This window comes from Triticum dicoccoides, chromosome 1A (genome assembly GCF_002162155.2).
Source record: "Triticum dicoccoides isolate Atlit2015 ecotype Zavitan chromosome 1A, WEW_v2.0, whole genome shotgun sequence".
NCBI classification, from domain to species: domain Eukaryota; kingdom Viridiplantae; phylum Streptophyta; class Magnoliopsida; order Poales; family Poaceae; genus Triticum; species Triticum dicoccoides.
In genome coordinates, this window is record NC_041380.1 from 280645857 (window position 1) to 280666727 (window position 20871).

Sequence of the window (20871 nt, forward strand, 5' to 3'; positions counted from 1 at the left end):
TGTTGATGGTTGGTGAAACCACTAGTTTTCAAGAAGGGCAAGGGCAAGAAGGGATACTTCATGAAACGACAAATCAGCTGCTGCTCTAGTGAAGAAACCCAAGGTTGAACCCAAACCCGAGACTAAGTGCTTCTGTAATAAGGGGAACAACCACTGGAGCAGGATTACCCTAGATACTTGGTAGATGAGAAGGCTGGCAAGGTCGATAGAAGTATATTGGATATACATTGTGTTGATGTGTACTTTACTAGTACTCCTGGTAGCACCAGGGTATTAGATACTGGTTCGGTTGCTAAGTATTAGTAACTCGAAATAAAAGCTACGGAATAAACGGAGACTAGCTAAAGGTGAGCTGACGATATGTGTTGGAAGTGTTTCCAATGTTGATATGATCAAGCATCGCACGCTCCCTCTACCATCGAGATTGGTGTTAAAACCTGAATAATTGTTATTTGATGTTTGCGTTGAGCATAGACATGATTGGATTATGACTATCGCAATACGGTTATTCATTTAAAGAGAATAATGGTTACTCTATTTATTTGAATAATACCTTCAATGGTCTTGCACCTAAAGGAATGGTTTATTGAATCTCGATCGTAGTGATACACATTTTCATGCCAAAAGATATAAGATAGTAATGATAGTACCACTTACTTGTGGCACTGCCATGTAAGTCATAATGGTATAAAATGCATGAAGAAGCTCCATGTTGATGGATCTTTGGACTCACTCGTTTTTTGAAAAGTTTGAGACATGCGAACCATGTCTATTGGTGTATACGCATGAAGAAACTCCATGCAGATGGATCGTTTGGACTCACTTGTTTTTGAATCACTTGAGATATGCAAATCATACCACATGGGCAAGATGACTGAAAAGCCTCGTTTTCAGTAAGATGGAACAAGATAGCAACTTGTTGGAAGTAACACATTTTGATGTGTGCAGTCCAATGAGTGCTGAGGCATGCAGTGAATATCGTTATGTTCTTACTTCACAAATGATTCGAGTAGATATTGAGAATATTTACTTGATAAAACACAAGTCTGAATTATTGAATGGTTCAAGTAATTTCAGAGTGAAGTAGAAGATCATTGTGACAAGAGGATAAAATGTCTATGATATGATCATAGAGATGAATATCTGAGTTACGAGTTTTGGCACGCAATTAAGACATTGTGGAAATTGTTTTACAATACCGCCTGGAACACCATAGTGTGATGGTGTGTCCGAACATCATAGTTGCACCCTATTGGATATGGTGGGTACCATGATGTCTCTTATCGAATTACCACTATCGTTCATGGGTTAGGCATTAGAGACACCCGCACTCACTTTAATAGGGTACCACGTAATTCCGTTGAGATGACACCGGTTTAGAGAAACATATGCTGTCATTTCTTAAAGGTTTGGGGCTGCGACGCTTATGTGAAAAAGTTTCAGGTTGATAAGCTCAAACCCAAAGCGGATAAAATGCATCTTCATAGGACACCCAAAACAGTTGGGTATACCTCCTAATTCAGATCCGAAAGCAATATGGATTGTTTCTTGAATCGGGTCCTTTCTCGAGGAAAGGTTTCTCTCGAAAAGTTGAGTGGGAGGATGGTGGAGACTTAATGTGGTTATTGAACCGTCACTTCAACCAGTGTGTATCAGGGCACACGAAGTTGTTCATGTGGCACCTACACCAATTGAAGTAGAAGCTTATGATAGTGATCATGAAGTTTCAGATCAAGTCACTGCCGTACCTCGTAGGGTGACAAGGATACGTACTACTTCAGAGTGGTACAGTAATCCTGTCTTGAAGGTCATGTTGCTAGACAACAATGAACCTACGAGCTATGGAGAAGCGATGGTGGGCCAAAATTCCGACAAATGGTTAAGAAACCATGAAATCCGAGATAGGATCCATGTATCAGAACAAAGCATGGACTTTGGTGGACTTGCCCAATGATCGGCAAGCCATTAAGATAAATGGATCTTTAAGAAGAAGACGGACGTGGACGGTAATGTCACCGTCTATGAAGCTCGACTTGTGGCGAAGAGTTTTTTCACAAGTTCAAGGAGTTGACTACGATGAGATTTTCTCATCCGTAGTGATGCTTAAGTCCGTCGGATTCATGTTAGCATTAGCTGCATTTAGGAAATATGGCAGATGGATGTCAAAACGAGTTTCCTTACCAGTTTTCGTAAGGAAAGGTTGTATGTAATACAATCAGAAAGGTTTTGTCGATCCTAAGGATGCTAAAAGGTATGCTAGCTCTAGCGATCCTTCCATGGACTGGAGTAAGCATCTCGGAGTTGGAATGTGCACTTTGATAAGATGATCAAAGATTTTGGGTTTATACAAAGTTTATGAGAAACTTGTATTTCCAAAGAAATGAATGGGAGCACTATAGAATTTCTGATGAGTATATGTTGTTAACATGTTGATGATCAGAAATGATTTTCTAGAAAGCATATAGGGTTATTTGAAAGGTGTTTTTCAATAGAAAACCTGGATTAAGCTACTTGAACATTGAGCATCAAGATCTATAAGGATAGATAATATGCTTAATAATACTTTCAAATGAGCACATACCTTGACATGATCTTGAAGGTGTTCAAGATGGATCAGTCAAAGAAAAAGTTCTTGCCTGAGTTGTAAGGTACAAAGTTAAGACTTAAAGCTCGACCTCGGCAGAAAAGAGAGAAAGGACGAAGGTCGTCCCCTATGCTTTAGACGTAGGCTCTACAGTATGCTATGCTAAGTACCGCACCTGATGTGTGCCTTGCCACATGTCTGGCAAGAGAGTACAAAGGTGATCAAGGAGTGGATCATCAGGACAGCGGTCAAAGTTATCCTTAGTAACTAGTGGACTAAGGAATTTTCTCGATTATGGAGGTGGTAAAAGAGTTCGTCGTAAAGGGTTACGTCGATGCAAGCTTAACACCTATCCGGATAGCTCTAAGTAGAGATACCAGATACATATAATGGAGCAACAATTAGAATAGCTCCAAGTAGAACAGTTATTTGGAATAGCTCCAAATAGAGCGTGGTAGCTGCATCTAGGAGATGACATAGAGATTTGTAAAGCACACACGGATCTGAAAGATTCAGACCCGTTGACTAATAACCTCTCTCACAAGCATAACATGATCAAACCTGAGAACTCATTGAGTCTTAATCACATTATGATGTGAACTAGTTTACAGACACTAGTAAACTCTTTGGATGTTGGTCACATGGCGATGCGACCTATCAGCGTTAATCACATGACGATGTGAACTAGATTATTGACTCTAGTGCAAGTGGGAGACTGTTGGAAATATGCCCTAGAGGCAATAATAAAAGTGTTATTATTATATTTCTTTGTTCATGATAATAGTCTTTTATTCATGCTATAACTGTATTATCCGGAAATCGTAATACACGTGTGAATACATAGACCACAATATGTCCCTGGTGAGCCTCTAGTTGACTAGCTCGTTGTGATCAACGGATAGTCATGGTTTCCTGGCTATGGACATTGGATGTCATTGATAACGGGATCACATCATTAGGAGAATGATGTGATGGACAAGACCCAATCCTAAGCCTAGCACAAAGATCGTGTAGTTCGTATGCTAAAGCTTTTCTAATGTCAAGTATCTTTTCCTTAGACCATGAGATTGTGCAACTCCCGGATACCGTAGGAATGCTTTGGGTGTACCAAACGTCACAACGTAACTGGGTGGCTATAAAGGTGCAATACAGGTATCTCCGAAAGTGTCTGTTGGGTTGGCACGAATCGAGACTGGGATTTGTCACTCCGTGTAAACGGAGAGGTATCTCTGGGCCCACTCGGTAGGACATCATCATAATGTGCACAATGCGACCAAGGGGTTGATCACGGGATGATGTGTTACGGAACGAGTAAAGAGACTTGCCGGAAACGAGATTGAACAAGGTATCGGGATACCGACGATCGAATCTCGGGCAAGTACAATACCGCTAGACAAAGGGAATTGTATACGGGATTGATTAAGTCCTTGACATCGTGGTTCATCCGATGAGATCATCGTGGAGCATGTGGGAGCCAACATGGGTATCCAGATCCCGCTGTTGGTTATTGACCGGAGAACGTCTCGGTCATGTCTGCTTGTCTCCCGAACCCGTAGGGTCTACACACTTAAGGTTCGATGACGCTAGGGTTATAAAGGAAGCTTGTATGTGGTAACCGAATGTTGTTCGGAGTCCCGGATGAGATCCCGGACGTCACGAGGAGTTCCAGAATGGTCCGGAGGTAAAGATTTATATATGGGGAGTCCTGTTTTGGTCACCGGAAAAGTTTCGGGTTTTATCGGTAACGTACCGGGACCACCGGGAGGGTCCCGGGGTCCACCAAGTGGGGCCACCGGCCCCGGAGGATTGCATGGGCCTAGAGTGGAAAGGGACCAGCCCCAGAGTGGGCTGGTGCGCCTCCCACCCTTGCCCAAGGCGCAGCTAGGAGGGGAGAGGGGAAACCCTAGGCGCAGATGGGCCTATAGGCCCACCCTAGGGCGCGCCCCCTCTCTCCCCCTTTTGGCCGCCCCCTCCAAGTCCCATCTAGGGCTGGCCGCACCCCTTGGGGTGGGAAACCCTAAAGGGGGCGCAGCCCCCTCCCCCCCTATATATACTTGAGGTTTTGGGGCTGCCAACACATGAGAACTTCTCCCTCTACTGGTGCAGCCCTGCCTCTCCTCCTCCTCCTCTCCCGTGGTGCTTGGCGAAGCCCTGCTGGATTGCCACGCTCCTCCATCACCACCACGCTGTTGTGCTGCTGTTGGATGGAGTTTTCCTCAACCTCTCCCTCTCTCCTTGCTGGATCAAGGCGTGGGAGACGTCACCGGGCTGTACGTGTGTTGAACGCGGAGGTGCCGTCCGTTCGGCACTAGGATCTCCGGTGATTTGAATCACGACGAGTACGACTCCTTCAACCCCGTTCTCTTGAATGCTTCCGCTTAGCGATCTACAAGGGTATGTAGATGCACTCTCCTTCCCCTCGTTGTTGGTTTCTCCATAGATAGATCTTGGTGACACGTAGGAAAATTTTGAATTTCTGCTACGTTCCCCAACACTTTTGGCCAAAGATGGTTAGGGACGTCAATCGTTTCACCAACTTGTGTTCTACATGTTGCAAAGCTAAGTCCAAAGCTCAATCTCATGGTCTCTATATGCCTTTACCAATTCCATACCAACCTTGGGAAGACATTAGCATGGACTTTGTACTTGGTTTGCGAAGAACTCGAAATGGCAAGGACTCCGTGTTTGTTGTTGTGGACCATTTCTCCAAAATGTCTCATTTCATTCCTTGCAACAAGATAGACGATGCTTCACATGTTGCAAATTTGTTTTGTAGGGACATAATACGTCTTCATGGAATTCCAAGGACAATTGTCTCGGACCGCGACGTCAAGTTCTTGAGTTACTTTTGGAAGACCTTATGCGCCAAGCTCGGAATCAAGTTACTCTTCTCCATGGCGTACCACCCTCAAACCGACGGCCAAACGGAGGTGACGAACCGTACACTCTCCACTCTACTACGAGTCTTGATCAAGAAGAACATCAAGGAGTGGGAGGAGTGCCTACCAATCGACGAGTTCGCCTACAGCCGTGCAACACATTCAACTACCGGCAAGTCCCCTTTCGAAGTTGTCTATGGATTCTACCCATTGTCCCCATTGGACATTCTTCCTCTACCACTACAAGAGCGCATCAACATGGACGCGAGCGACCGAGTGAACCACCTCAAGAAGATGCATGAAGATACAAGGCACACCTTAGAGCGCCAAGTACAACGACTCGCGACCAAGCGCAACGCCAACAAGTCCCCAATGGTGTTTCAACCGGGTGACCTAGTTTGGGTACATCTCTGCAAGGATCGTTTCCCCAAGGAACGCAAGTCCAAGCTACTTCCAAGAGCCGATGGCCCATTCAAGGTACTCGCACGCTACAACGACAACGCCTACAAGATCGACATCCCACGAGACAAGTACAATGTGAGCGACACATTCAACGTCAAAGACTTGGCCAAATACCATGGTGATGAAGATCATGATCCGTGGACGGATCTCTCCCAAGGGGGGGGGGGAGATGATGCGGAGCATCCTTCCATCATCCCCATGGACTCTACACCGACACATCAAGCCCCACGTGGACCTATGACAAGAGAGAGAACACGTGCTTTGGAAACCAAGGTGAACTCCTTCCTACTTAGCTTGCATATGGATACGCATGGAACATTGTTGCTACCTCACCAAGATACACTATGTCTCATTAGGTACGAAGAGGAACACCACCAAGAGGCTCAGGAGCACCCCCAAGGAGAAGAGGAACCAACCCAAGGCAACAAGGACCAAGACGGAGTGCAACACCAGCAAAACTGGAAGTCCCAGGTGACCCCGTGCCCACGGGCTGTCCAGGAAGTTGGTGCTGGAGCACCCCGTGCGCACGGGCCTGTACCGTGCCCACGGGACCCCCGTGCACACGGGCCTCCCAGGATGGACGGCTGAGATCCCCAAACCGAGCCCCTCTTCATCTCTTTCGACCCCAAGACTATATAAACCGTACCTAGGGCTATGTTTAGGGTTAGCAAAGTATGAGATGAGATATTTGTGAGCTTTGCTCCTTCTACCTTCCCATTTGTGGAATCAAGGCCCCTCTTGGGAAGAATCCTAGTGGATTTCAAGACCTCCTCTAGGAGAAGACTATCTTCAAGACCTCATCTCCTAGGAGTGGGAAGAACTTTGCCATTGTATCTTTCCTTTGATTATGCTTGTGACTTGTGGATCTTACTTTGCTATTCTAGTGGATGTGTGATTGGGGAACTGTTTGAGTGATTTCCTCTTTGTGTTCTTGTGAATTTGCCCTTTTCCCCCTCCAAGTGTGAAAAGATCCCCCTCTAGGATTTCATCCTATATCATCGGTGCCTCCTACGAAGACTAAGATGTGTTTTCTCAGTGTGCCTGTGCTTACCTCAACTCGAGAGCCAGCAGGTTGGTGCCTGGAGCGTCTCAAGCAACTCACCACTACGAGGAGGGCACTCACGACGTGGAGGCCTCTCCCTCTTCCATGTCCAAGGAGCCAATCATCATCGATATCTCTAACGATGAGGAGTAGCTTGCCTTATTAGCTCACTATAAGGACGTATGTTCAGTTATCTAGCTACGCCGGTTAAGCATGCTCGATTTACCCGTTGCATGTGCTGCTCCTGCCTTTCCTTAGCAAATTCCAGTGAATTTTCCTATCTACTTTTACCATGCAATATGTTCCTCTACTGTATATGTTCTATATGTCATGCAATGTGGTGCTCACTTATTAACTGTTTGGTTAATTTGTTGTTGTGTTCAGTTAACTGTTTGGTTCAATTCCGCAATGTGATGTTCAATTCTTCTGGATGCAATTTTGTATTGTCTTCCATGTGCGAAATAGATCGAATTTGGCTGTATTTCCAAGTTGTCAAGCATGCTTGGTTTGGTTAACTGTCTGATCTTCTAGTATGTTATATATCGTGCAATGTGGTGCTCAGTTGATGCTTAGTTCATTTGTTTTGGTGTTTAGTTAACTATTTGGTTCAATTCTGTAATGCGATGTTCAATTATTGTGGGTGCATTTTTTTATTGTCTACCATGTGAGAAATAAATCAAATTTGGATGTACTAAAATACATGAGAAACAAATACAATTGCTATATTTCCAAGTTGTTAAGCATGCTTGGTTTGGTTTACTGTCTGGTCCTCTTTTAGGAGTATGTTATATTGTGTAATGTGGTGCTCAGTTAATGTTTGGTTCATTTGTTGTGGTGTTTAGTTAACTATTTGGTTCAATTCTGCAATGCGATGTCCAATTGTTGTGGGTGCAATTTTGTATTGTTATGCATTTGAGGAATAAATTGAATTTTGTTGCACTTAATACATGAGAAACATATACAATTGCTATATTTCCTAGTTCTTGATCATGCTTGGTTTAGATAAATGGCTTTTCCATGTGGCTAGAATTATTCTGATGAATCTACAATGTGCTTATTTTTCATCTACATATTTTACTGATAGCATGCCAACCCTCACTTAACCTGATCGCTAACTACCTTATATGTGTTGCAGGGAAACGATGGGAAGCACCGAGGTTGCTGCCCCAGCGCCTGTTGCAGCTCCCATCCCCGTGCCCGCGACAGCGACCATCCCCATAGCATTGACGGGCTGATCGCAAGCACTATCGCAGCGCTAGAAGTTGCGGGCGTCAACGAGGTCCCCGTGGACCCGCGCGAGCTCATGTACATGCCAGCGCCAACGCCCCCGCCTGTGCCCGTGTACGCCCCTACACCCACCGCGGTGCCGGTCCTCGTGCATTTGCTTGCACTCGCCACGCCCGTGCCCATGCACGCACACCTCGGCGTCATGTGACGCCGCTGTTGACCGCTACCTCGCAGCGCCGCGAGTTGCCGTCCTCCCGCGCCCCGCCCGTCAATCGCGCGATGACAGGGTATTTGATTTCCATGTGAAGAACATTATGTGCTGGCTTGGAGACTTTAACAACGGTGTCCCTGAGGATGACAACCACAACACCGGCGTAGCACACCACCTTCGTCGCCGCCACAATTAGTTTTTTTGGGTTTAATAATGTATCTCGGCCGTATGAATATAAAGTCATAGTGTGACTGAATGAAACCTGGTTTGAACAAACTTGCATTTTTCTCATTGAATGTACACACTTATCAAACGATTTTAAGAAAAGATCATTGTTTTAGATTTAAAACACTCATTGCAAACGTTTTAGATAAAACACACGTATGCAAACTGAGAGCTTCCCTAGTAAGCCAAGGGGAAATGTGTCGCGCAGGATCTGTGCATCTCTTGTAACATCCCAAAATTTTAAATTTTGGAATGTTAATTATTTAAATAGGAGTAATTCAAAACTTGCTTGTGTTTCTTGTTGTTAGTAAATTTTGACTAGGATTTGAAACTTTGGAGTTTAAATGAATATTAAAAGAGAGGGAATAAAATGACTTTCCCAATTATTCATTTGCATCTTATTTTGGGTTTGAGGATATTCAAACTATTTCCAATTTAAATGTGAGAGAGGATGACATGACTTCCTCAAAGAGTAGTATTGGTGAATAATTGAATATTCTCCCATTTGGATTTTGAACATTTAAACAAATCCTAACTCAAGAATAATTTTTATGAGAGAAGGTAACATGACTCCTTCAATAGTTGGAAAATCTTTAAATGTTATTCGAATCTTCTTTGGAGATTAAAAATATTTGATGGAACATTTTATAAGTGTCAAAGTGAAGATATGAAAATAGTATATGTTTTTTATAAGTATTTTGGCCTGAAGAAAATGTTCACTAAGCCCCAAATATAACTATATTTATTTTTGTGTATGTTTGGATTTTTTTTCGTCAATTGTCATTTATTTTGCCATGTCCATTTTCCTGGTATTTAATTAAACAGGAAAAAATCTAAGCCTAGCCTATGTGGCCCACTGGCTAACCACCGCTCTGGCGCAACGCAGCACACCCGCAGGCCGCAGCAAGCGCTAGCAGGCCGGACCAACGATGCAACCCACTCCACCGAGTCACTATCGGAGAAATACTTGGGTCTTCCACCTGATGTTGGCAAATCCAAGGAGGGTTGCTTCCGATATTTGAAGGACGGAATATGGAAGCAGGTTCAACGGTGGATGGAGAAGTGCCTATCAACGGGAGGGAAAGAGGTGTTAATTAAATCAATTGCTCAATCAATACTCACATACTCGATGTCGTGCTTCAAGCTTCCCCGAGGTCTATGTAACCATATTAATGGGATCTTGAGGAAATTTTGGTGGGGAAGTAAGAGGGGGGAGAGGAAGACAGCCTGGGTCTCTTGGGAGACTATGACAAAGCCAAAGTTCATGGGAGGAATGGGGTTTCGGGATATTGAATTGTTTAATTTAGCTTTGCTAGCTAGACAAGCCTGGAGGATCCTGCAAGAGCCGAACTCTCTGAGTGCCCGTGTACTGAAATCAAGGTAGTTCCCGAATGGAGATTTTTTGGAGGCGCCACTTGGATCAAATCCATCTCAGGTCTGGCGCTCAATAGTTGAAGGGAGAGAAGTCTTATCTATGGGTCTGATCAAACGTATTGGTACAGGGGAGGACACACAAATTTGGCACCACAATTGGCTACCGCGGGACTACAAGCTCCGGCCGATCTGCCTGCGATCAGCACATCCGCCCGTGTTGGTGTCCAAACTGATCGACCATACAACCAGAACTTGGAACAGGCAAGTGTTGGAGGAACACTTTATTGCACCAGACATTGATGTTATTCTGAATATCCCTCTTAGTACACGACTACATGGTGATTTCTGGGCGTGGCACTATGATCGAAGGGGCATGTTCTCTGTTCGCTCTACTTATAGAATGATCTCGGGGATTAAACAGCAGCGAGAAGACTGGCTGGAGAATCGAACAAGTATCTCAAGTCAGTCAGCATCAAAAAAAGATTGGTCCAGGCTTTGGAAAACCGAAGTGCCATCAAAGGTCCGGGTCTTTGTGTGGCGCTTGGCTCGCACGTCCCTGCCGACCGGAACGACCAGATATGAGAGGAAGATGGCTACCTCTCCGGTTTGCGCAATATGCTCGGCCTCGGATGTTACTTGGCATCATTCTCTTTTCAACTGCCGTATGGCTCGGTGTGTTTGGGCGGTGGGAGATGAAGGTATATTGGAGCGTGTGATATCAAATCAATCTGAAGATGCAAGACAATGGCTGTTCTGGCTGTTCGATACTCTTCCGCAACATGACCTAGCCCGTGTGCTCATCACGATGTGGTCTATATGGTGGTCTAGGAAGAAAGCCATCCGCGACAATGAGTTCCAGAGCCCCTTATCGACAATGTGCTTTATCAATCGGTACTTGCAGGACTTGGAGATCACATCTGCATCATTACCAAAAGCTACTACAGGTTCTCCACCGCATCAGAGGCAACGGGGCTGGCTTCCCCCGGCCGATACTAAGGTCAAAAAATAAACGTGGATGGGGGCTTATCCCGCCACAGAAACATTGGTGCAGCAGCAGCTATTTGTAGAGATAGCAATGGATGCTTCCTGGGTGCGTCAGCTGTTGTTTTTGACGGTCTATCCGACCCGACCAGCTTGGAAGCGTGGGCATGCAATGAGGCACTTGCTCTAGGACAGGATCTTCATGTTCGACGGCTTTTAATCGCACCCGACTGCGCTGAAGTAATTACTAACATCAGCAGATATACAGCTGCAGTTTATGCTCCAATTCTGCATGAAATATCAGGTCGTACGAATGGTTTTAAACATGTTATCTTCCGAAATGAACCCAGGAAATGTAATAGTGAGGCTAATAGTTTACTAAGGCCGCCTCAACTCTTGACGTCGGCCACGATGTGTGGCTAGGGAATGTCTCAAACATCATTTGTATTCCAAACTGTTTGAATGTTGAATAAAGCCCTAGTTACACTTAAAAAAATGTATTTTCTCTTTCTCTCTGTCCAGCCGACAGGTGGGCCCCACCCAGCTGTCTTCCACCTCCAGTTGGTCTCCCGACCGAGAACGCAACCCGCGCGCGTATCCTGCGCATGATCTCACCGATCCCTCCGATCCGTCTGCGATTCGCTCGCATACGCACAACCCCGCACAGCCGTCGATCTCCTCTCTCGATCCCTTGCCTTGCCTCGCACAACCGAGCAGGGAATCGAGCGCAGCGACCTTGCGGATCTTCGCCTCGTCGCCGGTACTTCATCGACGAAATTCGTCGCCGCCTGTAGGCCTTCGACCTCTCGGAGCTCCTACCATCCTTCCCTAGTCCTATATCTTCCCCCTCACCGTTTTACCCCTTAGCAGATGCTCGGGTTCGAGCTCCCCAGCCAACCCGATCTCGTCGGAGCTCCCATCGCCAGCAGCCCCTCCGCCGGCGAATTTGGCGCCACCAAGGGTGAGGATCCCCTACTTTTCTTTCTGCCATGATCTCCGTGCTCTCCTATCTCTCCCTCACTTCTTATCTCGCGCAGGAGAGAATCAAACCTAGCACGCCGAGCTTGCCCGGAGCAAATCACCGCCACCCGTCGCTCCACCCGTACACTGTCATCGCCTGACGACGCCCCGTCGTCACTGACCTCACAACCTTCTTCTCCGTCACTCTGCGCACCTGCTGGTCCACCCTCCCAGTCGCCTTGGTCCACCGGAGAGGCCACACCGAGAAACGCCATAGCCACACCGACATCGGAGCTCCAAACGCCACTGCAGCGCTAGCAGAGGACGCTCACATCTCCGTCGAAGCTACCATCGTCTCCGTCATCGCAAGCTGCATCCGCCCGTCACCTCATCTTCGCCGGAGAGCCACCGGAGGAGCGCCGCCACCCACGCCCGAAGCCGTCGCCGTTTTCCCCCTGCTTCGGTGAGCACGCGCGCACAGCAACATCTCAGCCAATCCGCATGTGGCACATGGCGATATGCTACAGTAACCGCGGTTCAAAATCATGTTTTAGACATATTTTCACCAATTTTTCGTTTAGCTATGTCCCTTGAACCGTATATCCAAATTCATCAATTATTTTTCCTGTGTACTCAAATTGATCCGGAGAATCCATTAGAAGCAAATTCACACCCTTGCACTGTTCAAATTTGAATTTGTTTGAATTCGGATTCAACCTTCTGGAGGCCATATCTTGCAAACCATATATCCTATTTAATTGATTTCTTTTGCCCGTAAAACACTTGTATCAAATACTTGCTAAAAATATTCTGAACACTCATATTCAAATACTTCTGACTTTATTCTATATTATCTCAAACATAATCTTTTATAGCAATATCCCTCTCTGTATTAACTCTTGTGAGTTGATCCTTTCCCTTGTCACCTTATAGCACATCTAGACCCATATTATAATATTGAGCCCATATGTATTGTTGTTGTTCAACCTTGCCATATTTGTTTTGTTGTTCTTTTGATTCTTTTATATGGCATGGTTGTTTATTTGGATTCTTTCGTTTGCGATAGATTGCTCGGAGCGTGACTAGTAGAATTATCAGGATTGTGAGTGCGACGATCTTCATCCAACGTACCAGGCAAGTTACACCTTGATCATCCTTCATCCTATTATTTTTCTATGCATGTAGTTATATATATCACAATACACATTATGCATGTGTAGGAATATTATGGTAGTATGCTATTGCGTTTGAGATGCAGTTAGTATGGCCTTATTGTAGACCGCAGTAGTGTATTCTTGCTACGCTATGTAGGCGGGGATTGGTTCGTGTATTCATCGAGATTTTGTGAGGACTATATATAATATAACTTGAGTAAAAACATAATATATAATTCACCTCTGGACGGACAGGGTTGCATCATGGTTTCTTGTTCCTTTTCTAAGGGCATGGACCATGGCTAAGTGCACGCGAACAATATTGCTGGGTGGTTTCAAGAACATCATGGTTTATACCCTCTGAATGTAAGTGGGTGCCATTCAGGCTCAAAAAGATCAGACAGACTTAGTGACTATAGTAGCTTCCATGTACAACCACTGCTAATATGCGCTCTGGCTTAGTTGATCAATTGTGGAGACCTTACCCGGATGTGCCAGCAAATGTAGCTATGATAGTTGGGATGGGCCTCCTGTGGGACTAGGCGACTACTTCTGAAAGACTATGTCTCAATCTTCGGGTTGAGTCCAGTGGGTAAAATGTACAAATCTTTGCAGAGTGTATAAACTAATCATGATTAGCCGTGTTCTCGGTTATGGACAAATTTGAGCCACTATGCCATTACAGTTGTTGGATCATCTTGACAGATGATACCTTAATAAAAATTGAGTGGGAAACTTAATAATTGGGATAGGTTGGAATTGGATTGCCCAATTCAACCATATGTATTCAATTGTAGCAAGACATAAATAAAATTTGACTATTATATTATGTAGTTATCAGGGAAAAACTAGCTTTCTGCAAAACAACCACTACAATATCCTCTTGATACACCTTGCATATCTCTACTCCTAATGTCTCAGTTGGTAGGTCGCGTTCCGGGTTTAATTTTCGTCCCATCTCACCCGATCTTTTTTGGTACTTCTTTGGTACTTCCTCTCACCTCACACTGAGCCGCCATGAACCAAAAAAACCTCGTATTGAGGCTCCCACCCGCCCCCACGCACCCATCTACAAAGCAAAGGAAAAAAACCTACGAAAATTAACCAATGAAAAAAAACCTACGAAAATTAACCAGCAAAAAAACCTAAACCAATCGCACGCACGACTCTCCTGCCCTCCACTCGCACGCCCGACTCTCCTGCCCTCCACTCGCACCCGACTCACTGCCCTCGTTCGTGGCCGCCCTCCATCCCTTCGCCGCCGCCAAGACCCCGCCAGATCTCACCGCCGCCGATCTCCTCGAGAAGACCCTGTCGGATCTCACCGTAGCCGATCTCCTCGAGAAGACCCTGCCGGATCTCACCGCCGTTGATCTCCTCGCGAAGATCCCGCCGGATCTCGCTGCCGCCGTAACTCCATAAAGCCGCCGCCGCCGATCCCCTCCAGAAAACCCCGCCAATCCCCTCCGGAAGACCCCGCCGAATCTTGCGTCGGGGCCACGGTTCTGGATCGCCGTCGCAGGGCGGTTTCAACCAGAGGTATGGATAGGAGAAAACTCAAACGCAGGGCTGTTTCAATCATAGGTATAGCAGAGCGGTTTCAACCCCATGTATTAACATCATAATGGATCTAGCCGGCGGCCTTGAGGAGAGGAGCTCGACGAGCGGGCAGGGTGATCCCGTGTCTTGGAGACGGCGACCCTCAACCCCTTGCTGCTGTGGTGCACTGGGCACATCTGTGACGAGGAGGAGGCGAGCCACAATTCATCACCTTCCTCGTCTCTCTCATGGCTGTGCACAAGGTAAACCTCATTTGCCCCCCATCTTCTACTCCAGATCAACGGGCAAGCCTGGGCACGTCTGAACTGTGCACACCTTTTGTGAATTTTTACTAGGCCTCTATATGTGCTTCAGATTATGTAGTTTGCAGTCTTGACTCCTCTGCATTAACGTTTTTTATGGTCTTCTCATCATTGTCAGGATGTCCGCACCCCGAGCCGAGCTCTGTTTGACCGGAGGACAAGCAGAGGAAAGGCGAACAGGGGTGATGACATGGCTCCTGAGCAAGGTGAACATCGCCTTTAAGGCGAGTGGTGGCGGTATCTCCCTTACAACCGCACTTCATTTCTTACATTGTTTGCTCCTCTTATCAAGGGCACATCGGTCAGATGCATCCTTGAAAAAAGGGTACATTGATCAAGTTGTTTCCTGATGTTTGCACTCGCTGCTTTATAGCGTATTTTTTTCATATGATTTTGGATATTTTGTTTCCGTACTGTACCTAGTTTGGAATTTATTTTGTAGGCCCCTTATCTTGGGCCCCTACAATAAGTAAACTCAACATGCGTGATTCTGATTAGAGGCAACCGGATCGTTATTGAACATATTGATGATTCCTGTTGTGTATTCTCAAGGAATGGTCAGGTTTAGTACTGTAACTATTTTCTTATCAAATATATTTGGGTGGTGCTCAAAATGCAGAGCTGAAAAGCAAGAAACGTAAAGCCACCTCTGAAGATAAGTTCACCATGCCTCCCAGAGTGTCACCCCGCTTCGTTGAACTTAATGGAATAAGATCAGATCAGAATAACCTTTGTAAACTAGGCAACTGAATCATTTCATTGTTGCTTGTCCATGTAACGAAGAACTATCATTTGGGTACCAAGTTCCACTTCAGGCCAGGAAAATTTCTTATAACTTCAAAACGGCAAGGGATGCACCATTGTCTTCAGGTCTGGTATGTATATTTAATCAATCAAAACAAAAGTTTTTGATAATAATCAAGAATGATGAAATTTTGGACTTTAGACTATATCAGTGACAATTTTCATGATAAATTACAGAAAGTTTGTATCTAGGGGATATCTTCATGTCGACTTACGTTTAATATTAGGATATGTCCCCTCATGTGCCAGTTTTGAGATATCTTAGAAGTTCACGATCTAGTTTTAGTTCCTGCATCTTTTTCCACCTTTCTGTAGAGATTTGAGTAAAACTTAAATGTCTAGATGCATATAAGCTTGTGAGTTAATTAATGCTAACTTGATGGTCCAAACTAAATTCTGCAAATATGACCATGACAGAAAGATAAATGGAGGTTTAGAGGCAGAGTGGATGCCAGCACCAACTTTATAGGTTGAACTACGTTTTGCTAGATGACTCAAATTTCAGAACACGAGCATTATTTTTTGGGAATGCAGTTAACAACAGAATCAAGTCAAGATGAAAAATGGAGAACTGTTCAATATTGAGTTTAATTCCTTTCTTGCAGAGTACCAGAGATGAGTGAGGAGATTATTAAATATTGAATATAATTCCTTTCTTGTATCCATGGTCGATCTATTGTACTCTGTCGTTTGCCTTAGTGAGAACGACACTGCTCTATCGCTTGCTTATTTAAGATCATGATAATCATTTTTGCTAGCCTATGTGTATTCTAATTTTCTCCCCTTACTGTTGCAGCCTTGCAGGTTGGAGTGCAGCTTTCAGATATCTTTCTTTCCTTGGGATAGTTGGAATGGAATACTATGACTAGATATACAATGGTATTGTTATCAGTGTTCGGCCTTCAATGATTTCGGTGCAGCATGTCTAGACCATCAACGGCAATTTGAGCTCCTTAGTGAAGTAGGTTTGTAAGGCGTTGCTTCAACTCAAGAAAATCAATGGCCACAATTGGGAAGTTGACTGACAATCCAAAGAGAGTGCCAATTTTCAATCTCGTGTTTAGGTGCTTACATCAATCTCGTGCATAGTCTCGATCACCACCACCGGGGCAGCTACTTCTGCTGGCAGGGGCTGGGCGCCGCCGTGAGGATGCTATCACCCATGCACGCAGTGATGGCATGGTGGCCGAAGAAGGCCGTCTTCTGGGGAGCCGCGCGCTGGCTGCCATCTCCACCCGCGGCCACACCAACAAGACAGGTGATTTTAGGGTTGGTTCTGTCTGAAACCAAGCTAGCAGGTGAGCCAAATCAATCATTTCACGGTTCTTAAACAGTACATAACATAATGCTAATTGTGTGTTTTTCAGTAATATGCAGAGAAGGTTCGCCTGACATAATGACCAACGAGAGCAAGTTGTTTTTTCTTGATGAAAATGATAGCTACCACTTGATGAGATTTAGCAATACAAGCATTTCCTCTAATTTTATTTGTAGGTAATCCTCTAAGCTCCAAGGAAATAGCTGAATGTCACTACCAAATTAAATTACCTTTGTACAGAAAATACGTGGAGTTATGTGATCTGCAAGTGAGCAGCTCTCTCACCAACGAGTTAATAACATTAAAATAGGTAGCAGTACCAATTTTTCCCAGTAAAAGTGATTTTTTGTTTTCTTCATTCAATTAACCATCGTTTTGATCGATGATGCATAATAGAAATATGCATTCCTTTACTGTTTTTTCTCCATAAGATCCTTTTATCACTCATTAAAATTTTGCAAGTTCTTGCCATACCCGAAGCTTCCATTATCGCTGACTTCGCCGGAATGCCTGCACCCACGTTCCAGGTGCCAATAATGAATCCTGTGTTTAGGTGCTTCTACATGAATCCCATGCATAGTCTCGATCACCACCACTGGGGCAGCTACTTCTGCTGGCAGTAGCACTTTCCTCTGACATGTGTTTTTTTGTCGTTGTGTGCTTCTACATTAATCCTGGGTCGTTCTATTTAGGTTCTCTAAGGCCTAAACTGTGACTTTTCTTAATTGTATGTGTTACAACTCGTTTTACTATACTAATTTATTCAGTTGCACCAATACAAGGTGTGGAGAGTTTGGGTTCGGAAGGTAGTTAGCCTACAAGAGAAGGGGGTTTAGTATTTTCTTGATGGCACATGTTGGAAGGTGCCATCTTTATTTCTCTTATCTTATGGGTTTCCTCACAATTGTTTTCTTACAATGTGCACAATTTTGCAACAATAAACATTGGCTGGGTATATACACTTGAATAGATGATCTGGTTACATAGCATGCACCCCGGGGAGTTTCAGGAATTATGATGTGTTGGTTTTATTTGGTTGAAACCATTAATGGTTGTCTGAATTACTTGACTAGGACTGTTTGGGCATGAAGTGTGTGCTCTATAACTCCTTCCTATTGGATATTTTTGCTCTCCTTATTGCACATGTTCCTGAGAAAAGTGAAGTACTTATGTCGATAAGATGTTGATTCCCAAAACTCTTAACATCTTATAGTGTATCGGTAGTGTTAAAACAAAAATAGCGATTACTTTTCTCGTGTTATTGTCTATTGTGTTTCTTCTGTCCTTGATTCCAAAGGAACTGTAGTAATTACTTTGCCTAAAGTTTGTGTTATTTCCATTTACGATGTGTTCAACTCAATTGTGTTACTAAAATACTTTTATCGGCGGATATTTATCAAGAAGTAACATGTCACCACTTTGAATACAACCTTAGTTTTACATGCATTAGTTTTCTAATTAAATGTTGTCGTTGTAAGCATCAAAACTATCTTCTAGATTCACAACTTATGCTTATGCCTCCGTTTAAAAAAACTAGCTTCTACAGTCACAGCCTTGCTGGGAGCCAGGGTGAGAAACTAAATGTCAACATGGTTGTGCAGGTCTGCAGGAGGTGCCTTTGAGAACTTGATCAGCTACTCGAGCTTCATTGTCAGCGAAGTCTCCACTGGGTTGCCCAGATCTGTCCTGAATTGCTTCATTGATGACAATTTGGAGAAGGCTCCGCTGACACTTACAAAGGATGTTTTCCTTTGTTGGAAAGACGAGGATACGCTGGAGATAGACATGGGGTGGTAAGAAAATGATGAGTTCCTGATGATATTATGCTTGCTGGTCTAAACCTACATGTATTATGTCAGTTTGTTGTTAAGAGTATCTTGAAAACATAAAGCCACTGGGTGGCCAGGCATTCTATACTATCGTCTTTCCTAGAGCCCACATTTCTGCATGTATATATTTGTTGTACAGCCTATGCTGGTTTGCCTACAATAATTATCAGAAGGTAATATGCAGCAGCCAAATTCTCTCGGTCGACGTTGATTTTGTCATGTTCTTAAGCAAACCCTGCGTACCATATTCCTCAAAAGGTGAAGAGGACAGGAAGACACATGTGCTAAAGCAAAAAAAACAGTATATTTAGGATCTACCCCTTAGCTTAATTTACAAGTTGTGTGAGCCTGCTCATATATCGATATTGATTCAGCAATTCTCAGGATAGCATGAAACCTATTCTTTTATTCTGCTAGAATTGACTAACCAGCATTAAAATTCGTAATTGTAACCAAATTACGTATGTGTTCCTATAAAAAAAGAGAGAGAACAATGCATTTCAGCATGTATGTCTCGGCTCCTATAAAAAAGAGAGAACAATGCATTTCAGCATGTATGTCTCAGTGTGGCGTGCTGTAGCGGATCACAATATTCTAGGTACGTATGATAAGTTGCACAAGCATCTCTGTACTGCTTTTCGCATATATCTTCGTTTTCTTCTACTGTAATGCCGTCGGTAACTGTTTGCTCTATTTCTTTCCTATCTGCAGCGCGCTTCTCTTTTGATTCCATGCTTCAATCAAATCAAATCGACGGCATTAGGGGATTGCATGCTGATTTTTTATTTTTCTTTCTTGGAAGTAATTAGGGGATTGTGATACAGTGTCCAGTCTCACGACTGATACTCTCAGTCGATGCTATATTAGTGTAGTGGTGGTTGTGCGGTGGAGGTGGGGCTTCGTCCTTCAGGCAAATTGTGCAACATGGATCTGGTTTGATCCAGACAGATCTGGCGCTGGCAGCCCGTCCGGCGGCGAGGGCTGAGGCCAACAGGGGCCGTGTGCGGCCGGCGCTGGCATGGATCGGTGGGCAGTGCTGGTGGCGTGGCTGAGGTGGTGGAGGTGCGTGCACGTCCTGGAGTCCGGCCGGGCCTTCCTCCCCGGCTTCTGGACGATAGTGTGCGGCGCGGGCGGGCTTCTCTTGTGCCCATCTTTGGTGGTGATGGCGGTGGATCTACCCCCTCTTCGGCGGACATGTGGCTGTTGGTGGCCTCTCGCCAGTCCGCACCAGTAGCCGTGGTGGGGCGAAGCAGGGGTGCTTCGGGGGGAGGGGGAAGTCGGTAGGAGGGATGGGGGCTCTGCTGTTTTTGAGTCGCCTGTCGCCGACGTAGGGGGTGCCGGTCATGGTCGTGTGCCGGTCCTTCCCCTTCCCCTTTTCCTCAGCCTGGTGCTTTCTGGCGATGCTTGAGGTTGGACGGTCGTTGTCGGTTCTGGCAGTGGTTGGATTTGGAGAAGCTATTGAAAGCCACCCCCTTTGATGTTCTCAGGGTGGTCTGGGTACAAGGTGGCGGCCCTGGTAGTGGGAGGCGCGTTGATCTTGGGCGGATTTGCGCGGCTCAGGAGCGGGAGAGCAGGCAAGGCTACTCGGGCGGCATGGATGCGGGTGGTTGGCGGAGCGGGGGTGCGACGGAGGGGGTCGGAGCACCGGGGTACATCACTTGCCCAATCTTTGTACTAGCCATCGGCGGTGGCGTCCGCAGACGTTGTTTCCCTCTTGCAGGGTCCGCCGTGGTGCTCTCAGTCCCTTTGTGTTACTCCGAGTGAAAACTTGATCCACGGGATCAGATGATGGCGGCTATCAGTGGTCCTGCCCTTCTTGGAGGCACCATTTTGGAGTCCCCGCTCCGGCGTTGGCTGCCTCACCTCTCCTTGGTGGATCACTCATGTGGTGGTCCGTCGGCTAGAAGCGGTTCTTCTTTGCTCATTCGTAGTATGCTTGGTAGTCACTGGGGTGGTTTG

At 45.3% G+C, this 20871-nt stretch overlaps 1 protein-coding gene across 8 annotated transcripts; it reads left to right on the plus strand.

Moving 5' to 3' along the window:
* The first annotated feature begins 11507 nt into the window (after positions 1-11507).
* Positions 11508-19117, plus strand: LOC119268965. Of its 8 annotated transcripts, XR_005133390.1 has the most exons (11): positions 11508-11775; positions 11856-11946; positions 12023-12408; positions 13012-14638; positions 14734-14901; positions 15080-15198; positions 15404-15836; positions 16562-16726; positions 16830-17063; positions 17133-17259; positions 18685-19117. XR_005133390.1 is itself a non-coding variant. In XM_037550691.1 (4 exons), the coding sequence occupies exons 2-4, from the start codon at positions 16916-16918 to the stop codon at positions 18878-18880; spliced, it is 471 nt and encodes a 156-aa protein (XP_037406588.1). In that variant the 5' UTR covers positions 15404-15836; positions 16562-16915; the 3' UTR covers positions 18881-19117. The 8 variants fall into 8 exon arrangements, 1 of the variants encoding a protein (XP_037406588.1); XR_005133387.1 differs by having other exon boundaries at positions 16562-17063; positions 17133-17255; XR_005133388.1 differs by having other exon boundaries at positions 15404-15831; positions 16562-17063.
* Positions 19118-20871: the final 1754 nt, after the last annotated feature.

Bases quoted from the DNA above. Each gene is read 5' to 3' on its own strand.
- LOC119268965 (XM_037550691.1), top strand. From the start codon at position 16,916: ATGCTATCACCCATGCACGCAGTGATGGCATGGTGGCCGAAGAAGGCC. The intron at 17,064-17,132 runs GTGAGCCAAATC...TGTGTTTTTCAG, and splicing joins GTCTGAAACCAAGCTAGCAG to TAATATGCAGAGAAGGTTCG. The intron at 17,260-18,684 runs GTAATCCTCTAA...ATGGTTGTGCAG, and splicing joins TCCTCTAATTTTATTTGTAG to GTCTGCAGGAGGTGCCTTTG.